This window comes from Coenobita brevimanus, chromosome 6 (genome assembly GCF_032717465.1).
Source record: "Coenobita brevimanus isolate Jiangsu-jjx chromosome 6, ASM3271746v2, whole genome shotgun sequence".
NCBI lineage: Eukaryota > Metazoa > Arthropoda > Malacostraca > Decapoda > Coenobitidae > Coenobita > Coenobita brevimanus.
Window position 1 is genome coordinate 65821782 of NC_136959.1, and position 15957 is coordinate 65837738.

General features: G+C 42.0%; 1 protein-coding gene across 1 annotated transcript; it reads right to left on the reverse strand.

Moving 5' to 3' along the window:
- Nucleotides 1-777: 777 nt before the first annotated feature.
- Nucleotides 778-11369, reverse strand: LOC145401657 (glutamate receptor ionotropic, delta-1-like). Its single transcript, XM_080273850.1, has 6 exons — nucleotides 10905-11369; nucleotides 8636-8892; nucleotides 8015-8210; nucleotides 5440-5583; nucleotides 2532-2675; nucleotides 778-798 (listed from the first exon to the last, which is right to left on the reverse strand). The coding sequence occupies exons 1-6, from the start codon at nucleotides 11346-11348 to the stop codon at nucleotides 778-780; spliced, it is 1206 nt and encodes a 401-aa protein (XP_080129976.1). The 5' UTR covers nucleotides 11349-11369.
- Between the last annotated feature and the right edge of the window lie 4588 nt (nucleotides 11370-15957).

The window sequence follows — 15957 nt, forward strand, 5'->3', positions numbered from 1 at the left end:
ATGTCTCCCTAGGGATTAGCTACCATAGTTACATTGCTTAGGTGGTGAATTACATTTAGGCTTGGTTAATCTGGGTTTGATGAAATATGGATTGGTCAAGTTATGTGAACTACAGTTAATCTGGATTAGGTGAATTATGGCTGGGTTAGGGTGGGTGAACTATGGTTAGGCTAGGTTTGATGATAAACTGTTTTTGTTGGTTACATTAGGTGGTTATCTACTGTCAGATTGGACTATGTGGTAAATGATAGCTACAGCTCACCTACTATTGTGGTAAGTGATACTTACAGCTCATCTAGTATTGTGGTAAATGATAGATATAGCTCACCTACTATTGTGGTAAATGATAGTTACAGCTCACCTAGCATTGCTCACCCAGTATTGGTTAGTGGAGGAATAAGAAGAATTTTGTCAAGTCCCCGCCTCTACTGTACGAACCAGCCATCCACTACTCTAGCCCCATATGTTTGTCATCCCTAGATTTAAACATGGCTATTGATGGTTGTCACTATATTTTTCTGCTAGTGTCTTCCAAACTGAGAACCATTTTCCCTTCATTATAGTCCTCCAGTGGACAGGCTTAGCAAGCTTAAGACTGTGTCTCCTCCATTTAGGTGGCAAACCACAATTAGGTTAGATTAGGTGGTGAACTACAGTTAAGTGGTTAGCCTAACTAAGCTTTAGTTATGTCAAGGAGTGAACTACAATTTTGTGGTGAACTAAGGTTGACTTTGGTGGTGAATAAGACAGGGTACTGGTATAAATAGACAATCAAGATTAAGTTAACTGGTGTACAAGCTTAGCTTGCTGGCAAAATACTATCTACGTATTGCCAGATGCATTAATCCCACAAGGGGTGGCCACAAACAAAATATCTCCATGTCGCCTGGTCCCCAGCCATTTCACTGCCCTGCTCCCAGCTCACCCCCTCCCCCTTCTTATATACCTCTACTCTCCATCCCTCAATCTCATCCTTGGCCTTTCCCTCCCTCTCCCCCTCCACCTCACTCACAAATACTCTCCTCATTAGTCTCTCACTCTCCACCCTCTCCACATGACTAAATCACCTCAATGTATTTCTCCTAAAGCTTTACATCACATCCACATCCACACCACAACGTTCCTTCACTAATTTATTTTAAAGTGGTTCATACAGTATAAGCACACATATCATACATAAATCTGTTGGCTTTAAATGAAAATCTGAACTGAACATTCTATCCATGTTCACCCTGAAATGTACCAACTTGTTTCTTCCCAATTTCCCAGAAACCAAACATCTGAGATAATACTTTCAAGCCACTCATACTGTACTTATTAACTGAGTGAATATTGTACAGAACAGTGTTTAAATTCTAAGCCAATAAATCATATAAATTTAAACAATTAACCAATCCATAAAGTGTTAACTCTGGATTTTTTTGGCACCTTGGTGCCCATTTGTCATTAAAATTGTAATCACTGGTGTTTACATTAAACATCAGTTTCTCAACTGTCACTGTTCAGGGAAAGGTAGTGAACCCATAGTATTAAACGGGGAATGGACTTCGATCATCGCCAGACGTAAGCTGATACAATTCACTAATAATTTCATATAAAACACCTTTCAGATACATAACCACCCATACAACATGCATCCATACACAAACTGACCTCCTCTCGAACATAACTGAAAGCTCTCGTATGAGAGGCAATAAGATCAAGGTGTCTCTCTCCCAGCATCCCTTTTATTGACAGATTCTGAGCCAGACACACCATCCCAGAGGGGGCTGGGTTGCCACGGAATCTGCTCATAGCTCCACAAATGTAGGTCGAATAAGCTAAAACTAGACAAAGTGAGAGAATCCACTGCATACTCACCCCATGCTTATGTTTTCAATTGTCATTTACGCCTCGGCTCTGATATATTCACTTTTAAAGATTTACACTTCGAGGACGAACGACTACGAACACTCATAAGGACACGGACTCGACTTAATGATTATTGCACTTCTCACCCAGGGTTAAGAAAGAGGATTCGAATGCACAAAAACCTTTAATATACACATACTAGAGAACTATTGAAGCTTCTAAACACATAAAGCGATTGTACTTTGTTCCTAAACCTCTTATACGCCACCTATCAGCTGGCGCAGGAATTATACTTACTTTCTCTATACCGAGTGAGCGCAAGGCAAATTGGTCAGTATGCTGCCGACCAGTCTGGAAGGTAGACAGTGGGGGTTGTGGCTGGGTGTCACTGAACGGGTAAATAACCGGGTGTTTAATTATATTCTTTAGAGGAAGTTTCAAGTATGAGTATCATTTCTCTCACTTTTTCGTCATCCAGTACGCTAAATGTTACCAAGATAAAAATAACTTCCTACCCACACCAAATTTTGATACCAATGTAGGTACTGAACTTTTCATTTAAAAACTTAATTGCTAAAGCATTGCTATCTGAAAAATGCTAAACTGCTTCCTGTAACACTACATAATACACTGGTACAATGCTTAACATTTTATTTCCCTAGAGAGCACTGACGGTGGACTATCTCAAGGAAGAGGACAAGGAGGCCAAGTAAGGATGCCAGAAGGAGGAGGAGGAAAGCAGCTTGGAGGTGTTTGAGAGAGAGGGGTTGGATGGAGGATCTTTCCTCTGCTTCTGTTCTTCCCAGTAACTCGGCAGTCTTTTTCTGAAAATAAAATTGATATGACAATCAGTAGGCGGAAAGACCCTCCCCTTAAAAAAAAAAAATAAAAAAAAAAAAAATAAGGCCACTCCAACCATAACAGTGGCCAGAATATGATAGATTACATCGTTAACTTGGCCCCGTCAACCACATGTGGTCTTTGGCACTCCCAGTAAACTAATAGGCCTAAGCCCCACCTCAACCCCATGTAATATTCTCGTTGACTTGGGAGCTTCTTAATACCATTCACAATAACTTACTGAGGCTATGACTCAATATACTTTTCAGTATTACCGATGTCCAATCCGTCGACACTGGGAATATGTTAATCACATCCAAGAGAATACTGATATGGATTGTACAAAATAAATCCTACCGGTAAGGAAGGTGGGAAAGGGCTATGAGATGTAGTCCGTGGATGTAGTCCGAAGTTCTTATTTTATTTATTTATTCACTTTCCCGTATTCTATGTGGAATCAGCGATTTATTTTGCATATTGCACCCTCACATTCTGATGTATTTACATTATTTTAATATTGACAGTCTGCATCAGAAAAAAAAAAAATGAGGTGTAATGTACAGAATACATGGCTGTGGACGAGGTGTTAAGTCCCCTTCGCCCTCTACAATTACGTCTCTTTCTTACCAGGATGAAACTAGGTCAAGCTAATCCTTGAAACTTTGAACATGCCGCCGGTCACGCTATGTGCACTGAGCTAAAAGAAAAAAAAACTAATACCATGTTTAAAATCTTTCCCATCGGCAGCTCGTCAGCCAAACGCATAGACAACCCTCACTGACCTCCACTGTCGTAACATTTTTTTAAAGGAAAGGACAAATCAAATTATTTTCCCATGTTTTCCCTTTCTGTAAAAGAAAATTCTTACGACTGGGCAATAATTACCGATATCATTATTTCTTTCTCAAGATCAAATAATTTTCCGATGTTTTCCCTTTCTGTAAAAGAAAATTCTTACGACTGGGCAAAAATTATCGATATAATTTTTTTTTTTTTTTTTTAGGGACATGGAAAAGTGGATGTAGAAAAAAATCTCGTTTCTTATTCTTCTTGAAAATGAGCGTGAGTTACGTGAGGGGAATGGTGATGGTTTAGTATACTGTACTATGCAAATCGCCTCTGAGGATCCTGGGGTGAGTGCAGGAAACACAGATACCAACTTGCCTATAGGCAGCCCCATGGCATCTAAGAACACACACACACACACACAGATTGCACATAGGCAGGGGACTTGACCTCTTGTCTTCTGCTGATCTTGGCTCCTACCCATGTACAGTACAGCCACTTAAAGTAGCCGCTCATTTTCTTCTATCTTTACGTTTTGAAACAATGAACAAGCCGTTTGAAAATATTCAGTAAATTTCCGTAAATGTGCATGTCTTGTTTTTATCACTACCGTAGGCCATGAAGATGAAACTTTGTAGCCTACAATATACGAAATTCGCCAGTCATTCAGAAATATTTGCCTTAGAAAAAACAAACAACAACAGCGCTCATTATGAAAGCATCAGTGATCTGATTGAAGATACTTTTTTGATCGAGTGTACACCTGCCGCTCGTTTCTCTCGTCTTCTTCAGTCTCCTTTGCCAATCATTCTTCCTCATTCTGCCCAAAGGACCTACCTTGTGAGAAATGAAGCTCCTTGGTCGACCTTTTTTATTTATTTATTTATTTTTTTCAGCAGCAAGGGTTAAATCTTGATGTGGACAGCTAGCGTTACTTGACTCAGGTGTCCATCCACTCTTAAAGTGAGTAACCTATCAAGTATACTACTTAGGGCCCAGAGGATGTAACTGTGGTAACCTGGATGATGCAGTGGTCATGCATCTCAGTTTATTAGGTGAAAACCCGTCACAGCCTCAAAGGCCTAAGTTATGTAGTTGAGCACTGGCTAAGCGCCTCATGGAGTCTGCCTCCACTATTAAATTTACCAGTATTTGCACAGCAGTAAAGAACAGTGTCTCCGCAGGTCAGCTGGAATAAGCAGAATATATCATTATCATCATCATCATCATGACCTCTTCTTCCCACCTAAGGATTAGGTGAAATAAATACAGTATTGTTAACACAGGATAGCATCGATGCAGCGTAAACCGGATCGTCTGTTTTCCTAAGTTACCCTTGTTTTATGCCATTTTCTCATAAGCCAACGGCATTCATGTCCCTTATAGTGTAGGCCTATGCCTCCAATGTTTACACGCGTGATCTATTATTATAACAGATGCGCTTAGTGGCTGAGTGGTTAGAACGTCTCAGTCGGAGTGTGACGGCCTTGCTTAGGTTCCTGCTAACCAAGAGGTGACTGGGGGTTTTTCGATCATGTAATGCTAACAAAGGGAGTAGTCCGGTCATTTACCTTAAAATGTACTGAATTATTATAGCCTAGCCTTGGGTCCCTACACCTCGAAGGGATTAACGATAGGTTCAGCCCCTAAGAGGCCTGTGTCTGGAGGCGTTTCAATCATATAATCCCACGAAGGGAAGTAGGTTGGTAATCTGCCTTTAAATGTATTACACTACGGTAGCCTAGCCTCGGGCCCTTACACTTTGACGGGGGCAAAATGAGACTGGTGGTTATCTTTATTAAGCTACTCTTGGGACATGGTGAACAAATTTACAACAACAATATCGCATGAGAACTACCAATTTCCACTACTGAGGAATGTCTGTCCTGGGGCTCAGCAACAGATTTTCAACTGCCTTCCTCTTTACTACCTCTGTAACGATCCTAGCTATCTGGACAGTACCTTGAGCCAGTGTGAGACGAGACCACCCTCCACCAGGCGCTGGATACCGTGGTCGAACTTGTATTTCCACGCAGTGTTCTTCTGAAAGTACCAACACAGGTGCCCAGGATACAGCTGTTCCCGTAGCATGTAAACGTTGCGGATCTGTTGGGTACCATTTTCTGAGATGCTGATAGACCTAACTTTTTTTTTTTTAATAACCAGTAACGTGCAGAATGAAAGTAATAGAAAAACTGAACGGCAGTGTTTGAAGTTTTCGTCATATAGGTCAAATCAACAACATTGGCATCCATGTTTTTGAAAGGTTTCCCCACATTTATTACGGCATCTTACTGACTGTCATTGCTACACGATGCTGCTCAGGTTAGCCAAGTTACGGATACTTTCTTGTGGTGGTAGGGGTCGGAGGCTGTGTCCCTTCTTCCAAACATCCACGATTAGTTACTATAGTGCCCATGCCCTACTTTGGCCCGTATATGTACTGATCTGGATAATTATTATCTAATCATTTGTTAGTTCCTAGGGGCCTAAAGTTAGGCTCCATGTTACAGACATTTATGGCGAGTGACCAGTGTCTTGTCCGTGGTTGGTACTGAGTAATGAACTCCACTCATTCCTTGGGCGTAAACCCTTGAAGGCCATATCCACCAGGAGCTCCTTAAGCCACTCCTAGCAACATAAGAAAAAAAATATTTAGCAATGAAGATGGCATATAACTGTTTGAAAGGATTCTCCGCATTATTGCACTGCTGTAATTCGAGGAATGAAAGAACAATTATTTAAAAAGTGAATACATGAGTGTAAGTTTTCATCCAGTCGAAATAATGTCAACTGTTTCAACATCCAAACTTCATTACCCTTTCCCTTCGATGAGTGAGTGAGTGAGTGAGTGAGTGAGTGAGTGTGTGTGTGTGTGTGTGTGTGTGTGTGTGTGTGTGTGTGTGTGTGTGTGTGTGTGTGTGTGTGTGTGTGTGTGTGTTCCCAATGCTGTCCTTAGCAACGACGATGATGAAAGTTGAAGGTCAAGAAATCGTGTGTAGATAAGGGATAAGTATGTCCAAATCCTATATACAAGGAGGTTCATGTACTGCGCCTCTTCTGTTTCTCAGCAGGTGAGTTCTCGTGTGTTGTTGGGACGGTTCAGTCAGGGTTATGGATGTCTGCCAGGCATGAGGCTGAGTTATGGCCTCGATCATGTGACCTCGGACTGAAGGCCACATTTTCAAGACCACAACTTCGACCTCAGCCTCCAAACCTGCCCATGTCCTCTACCTCGAGCTAGACACCAGGTGATACGTGTACACGCCTCGTGGTAGTTCTGAGGCCAAGACAAGGTGACTCTCTCTCTGGAGAGAAGACCCTAGCCCAGTCATACTGCCTCCCTACCTATTGTGGTTAAATGGAATTAAGAACGTTATTTTCAAAATATTTTGCTCTTCTGCTTTATGTTAGTATGTGCTGTACTTGAGATGTTAGTGTTTGGTTGTACTGAAGGTCAGTATAAGACCCTAGTCTCACTATACCATCACCCTGCCTATAGTGATTATATGGAAGTTAAGGATATTATTTTCAAAGTATGGTACTCTGGTACTTCTCTAGTATACATTTTATAAGGGGATGGCCTACCCTTGCTTACCCCATAATTAACATCCCTGCATCCCCTCTCTCTCTCTCTCTCTCTCTCTCTCTCTCTCTCTCTCTCTCAGATGGCCCTGTACCTTTACAGTGCTCCCCTTTGTCTACTGACTCTCCCTTTCTCCACCGTATTTAATCCTTCCTTGCTGTGGTATTTATGTCTATTTGGATGCTCTCTTTAATATAATATAAAGTCATGATATATGTAAATATGACATAAAGAAGTGTCTGTTTTTCAGGTATTTCTGATATTTCACGTCTATGTATAGATTAACTTTCGTGTCCATTACTTCACCTACACTCTTGCCTTTGTTTATGTCAACATTCCTACACCTTTCTTCCACCATTTTATTGTCACTGTATTGCTTAACTTTCGTATACCTTACCTCACCTACCTTCTCTCCCTCTTTTCTTGATCATCTCGCTCTTTTTGATGTGGTCCGCTTGCCTAACCTTAATACAAGAATACATTTTTTTAGATCAGTATCCAGAGTTCGGCTGTGTACAGTATTGTCATTATTGGCAAATTAATTCTATGTCAGATATCATTACTCTCTACTGAAAGGAAGGCAACACAAGAACCGGATAAGTAATATCTTAGATTTTCCCCTAACATGGATTTAAAATAATGTAAAATAGTTATAGTTATCAGGTTTCATGAGGCCTTCATTGGGAAGGCCTCGGCCTCGGCCTTAACCCAGTGGTTTTCTAAAAGCCTAAGCCATATGTCTGCCTTGCATTAGTTTCTACTCCCCATAACAATTTCCATGTCTACTGTCTTCTTTTTTATGTTCATTAATGCTGTGGTGTAGTCAAAATAACTGCGCTCCTCACGTCAGCAGACTGAAGGGTTCCAACAACGCACAAGATTTTTCAGTCTTGCATGGGATGCAATATACGCACCATCTTGTATGTGTGCGTATGTGTTTGAAAGCCCAACCTTGTACTCAGCAGCGACAGTGATGATATTATAGGAGTAGAGGTCGAGGAAGGCGTGCGATCCTGTGGCCATGAGATGAATCACAGTGTCGTACCCACTGAAGAGATCCAACTTCTTACCCAAGGCGCGGTAAACGGGTGACTCTGAGGATACCAACGCGCCGTCCACAAAGTCCCCATAATCGCTCATGGTTATTCTGCAATTGTAAATCAGCATCATTAACATATCCTGGAGAAGATTATTAAGCTGCATCTCAGGGGCACTACATTCATCCTTCTCTGTCAGTTTCTATCATTACTCGTATCATATTATAACATGTAATCGTCACTGAGTGAACTCTGTATAAATTCTTGATTCGCATATTTTCTAGTATTTGACGAGGATAGTGAGTTGTTAAAGGAAAGTTTATACTGTGCCTCAACCTGATTTGGGTCCTGAACCTTCAGTTTACGAGTTAACGGTGCTAACAGTACCATACTTGCAACCGAAATCATGTTCAACATTGTCTTAATTGACGGCATGCTTCTCCCACGGGGTATTTTACGAACATAACCCGTGGTCATTCGTTAGTTAAGCACACAGCACCACATGTGGCACTTGGGGGTATTATACCTGACTCACCTGAACTCGCTGTTAGCCAATTGCTCTAATGTCTGGATGCGCTCTGGATACACCGGTATAGTGAGGAATGCGATGAGGTTGGCGGTGTATGCTGTGGTGAGGATGAGGCAGGCCAGGATCCAGGTAGCCAGGAACACCCGCTGCCACTGTGCTGTGGGGTCAGGCAGTCGCGGCAAACTGTGGCTCAACACCGGACGCACCAGGTACGCCCACGCCTCACTCACACCAGCAACCACACCATCGCCCATAACGCCGCCCTGACACATACAACCATCACTCTCAGGTTCCGATTATTCACTCTCAACTAAACGAAATCGTCTGGCGTTAGTGAAAAGAAATGCTAGAGCTATCCCGACCAATGACGGGAGTATCAAAGTGGTCATTATATTGCCACCCTGAACACTTCACTCGCCAGTAGTTACTCTTAATTAGTATATACACTGTTGATTGCGCAAGATTTGCAGCCAGCAATGTTAATGAAAACTCTGTTACGGACATCCAATTTTTCACTGTACAGTACGTTTCTCTCCAGCGATCTTAATGAAGTAGCCTACTGACAAACATCTCCAGACTGACAGGTTGTACAACTTGTTCCTTCTAAAGAAATGTGAACAAAATGTATTCATGCTTTCTTAGGAAGGATCAAGTTTCACAGCCAAAAACGAAGATTGAGTCAGATCGGTTCAAATGGTGTGAAACGTTTGTTTTTGGCTGATGAAAGCTCGTTAAAGTGAAAAGCTGATTACAGTCTCAGCAAGGGTTGTCCTCAAAAGGTGTGTTCGTATTAGTACCATACGCACTCTCATGTTTATCCTTTCTTAGATATGGCCGCATCTACGTATTTTACTTGTATGTCTGAAGCTAACATTGGACAGTTTTATTCAGCAGAAAAAAGTCTTTTGCCAAATTAAACTTTCTGTTGAGATGGTCACACTTAATCTTCTCATGATCTAAACAGCCCTAGTACACTATTGCCGCTAACGACAGACAGTTTTATTCAGCTGAAAGGGACTCATATGAGGCGTGTGTTAGCTCTATCATGGTCCTAATGTTGCCAAACCGTTTTATTCAGCTGATAGAGAGCCATACGAGGCTCGAGTGTTTATCATCATCATCATCATCAATCCCATTTTGTCAGATATAAACAACAACATAGGGGGCAGTGACTGGGCTACTAAGTCCCGACATTTAAGACAATTGTGACCAGCCTCAATTTCTCCTGGGTGGTAATATGCGAGCAATAAATCACAACCATCCGTCAGGTGGAACCCAAACAGACCCCACTCAGTTGGAGCGCCTTAACCCACTTAACCACCATGTGTCATGTGGCTATATGATTACCACCCAGCCTAGTAAATGGTTTCCTGAGATACGGAAAACCATTTGCCTTGTCATTCAATGTAGAGTTATCGTCACTGGAGAGAGAGAGAGAGAGAGAGAGAGAGAGAGAGAGAGAGAGAGAGAGAGAGAGAGTTTTTACAGTGAAAGGATTAGGTAGAGTTGCTCCATCACTGAACAGCAACCTGCTCTATGATTACTTAGTTGTCGTGCGGGATGGATAAAGAGATATGGCTATTATGAGCTGGTCTAGATACACTCAAAGATTTCACACAGATAGGATCCCGGAAAGAGCTGCAGAAAATGAGACTGAGGATAATGTTGGTGGTTAAGGAAGATTGTATTCGGTGCATAACCCTCTGACTGTGTAGGGTTTTCCTCTGCTGAGTAAAATCCTCTGATATTAGCCGAAATAAAATACTCAATTGTACTAATAACAAAAAAAAAAAAAAAAAAAGCACACATGTAACAGATAATGGAGGGGAACAGGAATATATTACGGAAAGATGGTAACATAAATAGCCTGGACGTTGTTCTGTCATGGACATCCCTTCCTAGGGGTTACAAAATTACCATCTCACCATCTTGAATGTTGAGCTGCAACCAAAGATTAACACTAGAACATGCCACTATTCACGCTAAAGTATTACGGAAAATATTATTTTGCCACTGAGCCACGGGAAATAAGATTCAGTGACGAAAATCTCCGCCAAATTAAGGTAGACGAACTGTAGGAAAAAGCAAGACAAATACTTTGGTGATTAAGGATGTCTTTCATGATTTGGTAACACCTCTTCCTAAGCTAATGATTTTTTACACTTTAACATTGTCTAGAATGCTGCTAGAATCATTTCATTATCGACACTGTTTGCAGAGTGTTATAAAACTTTCAAAGCCTCTCAGAATACTATCGTTACATGCTGGAACTGACCTGTAAAGCCATGAGTGCCACAAGCAGTGTGAAGGAGGCCACGAAGGTGAGCCACACTAAGCCGTGGAAGGGATAGTATACGGCTCGCCAGCGAGGCAATGGAGGAGGTGTAATGAGTGTGAGACCAAAACCCTCCATCCAGTAAGGGTGACTAGCATCCAGCGCCTCCATCCGCTCGTCCGTCAGCGTCATGGAGTTGACGGTGAAGTTCTTGTCCCGTCGATGCACCATACCCAGCATCCCCGTCCATGACCCATTCTCCAGCGCACCCCACTGCAGATCCGGTGGCTCTGTGGTCAGCGTGTACTCGTACCCTAGTGTGCCAGCCAGGGCATCCAGCATCTCCACCGCCACACCGTCACCCACACCATCATCACCTGTCTTGGACTGATACAAGTAAGGGTAGTCGTCGAACCACGTGCCCAGGTTCAGCGTCACCCCCATGAAACTAGGAAACCTGTCCACAAACACCTCCCCCACACCTGTTTCAACCAGACGCAGTTTGTCAGTCTCGGCATAAGGGAGGTAGGTATAAATCCCAGTTCTGGTGAGGTTTGTGACCATGGACAGCAGAGGACAGACAAGAATCAGGTGTTGTATATGAGAGAAAATTTTATCAGTAACGATGTGTTCAGCATGCTGGCAGCCGAGGTTCACCAACATGAGGAACTCTGGGTTCCAACGCTGGTCCTGGGCTGCCTCCCTCAGGAAGGGTCTAGGGTCGTGCTCGAACACCACCACGTGCACCAAGTGTCTCCCACCCAGCACGGCCGCTGGCTGTCCCTGCACCCACTTTGATCCTTGGGGTCCTGACCCTAGTCCCACAACCACCACGGGAGTGGCCCTAAGGGTGGACAGGGCCAAGAGGGCGTCACTCAGGCCAGAGTCCTGGTCCACATATAGCACCACCCCCTGGGCACCCAGGTCATGCAGGGGGCCACCCGAACCCAGCATTTCTTCCATCACCTCCAAATCAGGCCACCTCTGGCTAGTTCCTCTCTTGCACCCAACGCTCACTATCAGTGTGGCCACATCGCCCACACATACAACCCACACCACCCATACAGAAAGTAGCGATGGTGACATGGTGCACACAGGCACTGTCAACACCTTCACTCTTCCCCTCACCCTGGCACTGTGCTGCTCTGTGCAATGCCATACACGGTACCACCACGTTCCCTCCCTCCATCATTACACTTTGCTCACACATTTTTATGGAGGTGCTGGTGTGGGACGGGTGACGGGAGACACTAGGCGGTAAAATGCCTTAATGCCAGACTTGTCATTATCTTCGTGCTGAGACAATAAGGAGTTTTGAGGAAACTGTTGCTAGTTACCATCACCATTACAACTACTACCACTCCCACCATCACCACAGGCATCACCATTGCCATCATCACCACCACAGCCATCACCATCACCTCACACACACATACTACACCACAGTTCCGTATAAACAGTGTTATGTCTATTAGCATATATACCACTTTCCTTAATTGCTTACCTAAGTATGATGTATGCATACAATTCTGTATAAACAATGTCACGTCTCAGCATATTTACCACTTTCCTTAATTGCTTACCTAACGATGACGTACACATATAACACACACTTTCATTTGTTCTTAGGTCTATATGTATTTCCTTCATCCCTGGGGTTAGGTTAAGTTACTTCAGGGAAAAATTAATCTCTTCAGTAAGAACACTATTTCACATCACTGGTTACCGACAGATTATTTTCCTCAGCTTGGGGAACTTTTTACAGACTGGAAGAGTTATATACAGCCATCATTACAGCCTGCACTGCAACATCTGGGAGTATGAAGAGTTAAACAAAAAAGTCGTCACGTTATTGAAAACACTCAGTTTATATATCCCCTAAATGTTGTAAAAAGGCGACTGAAAGGAACAGAAATCCGGGGTTGAAACTTTTTTTTTTTTTTTTTTTTTGGGGGGGGGGGAGAAGGATACGAATATGTTATTTCCACCGCCCAGCCTCTGTGCTGCAAGCAGCCTCGTACAATGCCTCTTACGGCACAGGAAGGGGAGACTGGAGTTTGAACCTTATACTTCCGTTCTCCTACGATGTGTGTCTCCAGATATGTGATTGTTTTTATCCATAGCATTTATATGAATGAATAGGAATGACTGGGGGAATGACCAGAAATATATATATATATATATATATATATATATATATATATATATATATATATATATATATATATATATATATATATATATATATATATATATATATAAACTTAGCTATTTACAACTGCAATACTTATATTTCAAACTTTTTTTTAAATGTAGGCCTACGTAAAGAAAAACATATGTAAAATATTGCACAGTAGAAGGTAAAGAAAAAATGCATATGAATAATATATTATCATAATCCAATGCCAGGAAGAATGAGGGCGTCTTATTTATAATATTTAAAAACCTATGTTGATGAAATCAACACAAGAAACTAAAATGGGAAAACTTTTTATTTATTAATCAGCACATCGCCTACATCTGACTTTTTTTTTTTTTTCCATCTAGGCTATTTGTTTCGCATCGGCGAGATCCCAACACAGTTATGCTTGACAGATTCTGCCCCGCAACATTTTATTTGATGCTTTCCTTCCCAGTCATTTACACGTTGGTATTGTTACCAAAGTAATGTTTTCAAAACACCAGTGGAAGTGTAAGATATAGCTGATACTGAACTCATCGCTACCAGAGCTTCTTTGAGAGTTAAATAAAATCTTAATCTACGGATTATAAGCCGCAAAAAAAGCGTCATCGGACTGAAGGGATAAATAAAATAATAAAAATGCGTCATCGGACTGAATGGGTAGAAAATTAATCAAAACTCATCATTCGACTGCAGAGGTAAAAGTAAAACGCGTCATCGGACTGATGGGATTAAAAAAAACACAATAAAAATGCGTCATCGGATTGAAGGAGTGAAAAAAGTAATCAAAATACGCCATCGGACTGAAGGAGAAAAAGTACCAAGAACGCATCGTCGGACTGAAGAGTGAAAAAAACGTGATCTTTGCTGACCCTCTCAACCTTATCTACAACTATCTGTAACCCAGTCATCACGAATATCAACATTCACAGTCCATCTACCACTATCATCAGTGTCTTCTAAAGTCATTTATAGCACTAGCAGTACCCACCATTAGCTACTATCTGTAACTTATCGTACCATCATATCTACCAACATTACTACCATTCAAATTCTGTCTCCAACTCCAACATACCACCTTATCTACCAACATTACCACCATTCAAATTCTGTCTGCCTCTGTCTGCAACTCCTATGTCACTATCTGTAAAACATCTACAACAATTAACACTATTTACCACTATCTGATCGATCTACCACCTTCAACACTTACCAGAACTGCCACTAGTACCTTCTTCCTCTTCTCTATTAATTGTTTCTCGGACATTTTTGTGTCTCAGGGAAAGGTTAAGATGACTATCCCAGACAATGAGATGTGACATTTTATCTCTTAAATGTCGAGCAGCGTGAATTCTCAGGACAGAAAGAGATGTTAATTAGAGAGGAAAAGAAATGTGGTCGTAAAATGGAGCGTTAGCCCTCGTCTGAAAATGAAAAAAAAAAAAAAAGATAAAAAGATGAGTGAGAGCAATGCTTTAATAGTTCAAATATAATTTTCACATTAAATCTTCATGTCCGCATGCCTACAATGCAAACAAAATCTGTTTCACCGTTACAGCACTCTATTGCATATAATAAAAAAAATAATAATTCCTATACATTGCTACATATTACTTAATCCAGGTGCGAAGTTAAAAGCAAAATTCGTCAGCAATTACTGCACAGACCACTGGCGTGCACAGGCAGTCTAGGGGGTAGGAGCCCTTGCTAAACACAAAAGGGTTACCACGACCTTTCCCAGTGACTGCTCCACACACACACACACAAGGAGAGAGAGAGAGAGAGAGAGAGAGAGAGAGAGAGAGAGAGAGAGAGAGAGAGATTTTATAACCCGCGGGGGTAAGGGGAAGGGGCTCTAGTTCCTGTGCACGCCCCTGGCACAGACAGGACAAAGTGCGACATGGAAACAGCAAAGTTTCCAAATAAACTACGTCTTCAATGATACGTGTTCATTAAGAATGTTCTGTCCGAGTCACTGAAATTCTCTCATATGATATGAATTGACTCCACGGAGGGATAGTGTTGTGGCGGGACTGAAATATCTTCACCCAATACTGGTTTACTATATGACCAGGTACTGAAGTTTCCTTGTGTACTACAAGTTGATTCCATCGGGTTGAGAGTATTGTGATGAACGATTAGAACAGTACTGTGACGATAAATCTAAGTTTCCTTGCTTAATATTCCTTCGAGTTGAATGTTGCGTCAATACAATGAAGTAGGGAGGTTTCTAAACGAGATACTGTCCACACCTCCGCCCACTCATTTTTAATATTACCATAAGCCATTAGGTCAGTCCACTGGCCATATCATTTGCCGTAAGCTGCAGTTTCGCGCTGGAAATTTGACCGATCACTAACCGGTCAAGATATTTCTCCACCAATATCCCACGATACCGCAGGTTGTGAGCGGTTGCGACCACTTAAATGGCAGCACGAAAATGCGTTGTTCCTGCATTCTAACAAACATGATGACGACAAACTTTCCTTCAGAATCCAGAGTTGCATTAGCAGGAAGGACAAGAGATGAGGAAAATATCTGCACCCTCCTTTTTTTGTCCTCCCTGGAAGAACGCATGTTAACAACGGCCTGATTTGTGAATCTCAGTCCAGTCCCATAACATTGCTATTTTCCCTTTGGGGGAAAACCATGTCTCAACACCAGCCCTGTAAAAATACCTACTGAACAGTACTGATCCACAATCTCTTTTCATCCTTAACTCCCTGAGGAATGAAAAGTATATTGTAGCTGGGGCTTCACACCGTACAAAGACTCACTGTTGGTAGTTCAGATATACAGTACAGTTCTGAACTGCACGTGCAAGTGTCACAGCGGACTGTTCCTCTTGCAGTCTAGCAAGGCTTCCAAATT

Bases quoted from the DNA above. Each gene is read 5' to 3' on its own strand.
- LOC145401657 (XM_080273850.1), bottom strand. From the start codon at position 11,348: ATGGGGGTGACGCTGAACCTGGGCACGTGGTTCGACGACTACCCTTAC. The intron at 8,893-10,904 runs GTCAGTTCCAGC...TGTATGTGTCAG, and splicing joins TGGCACTCATGGCTTTACAG to GGCGGCGTTATGGGCGATGG. The intron at 2,676-5,439 runs GTACTGTCCAGA...TTTTATTTTCAG, and splicing joins TCGTCTCACACTGGCTCAAG to AAAAAGACTGCCGAGTTACT.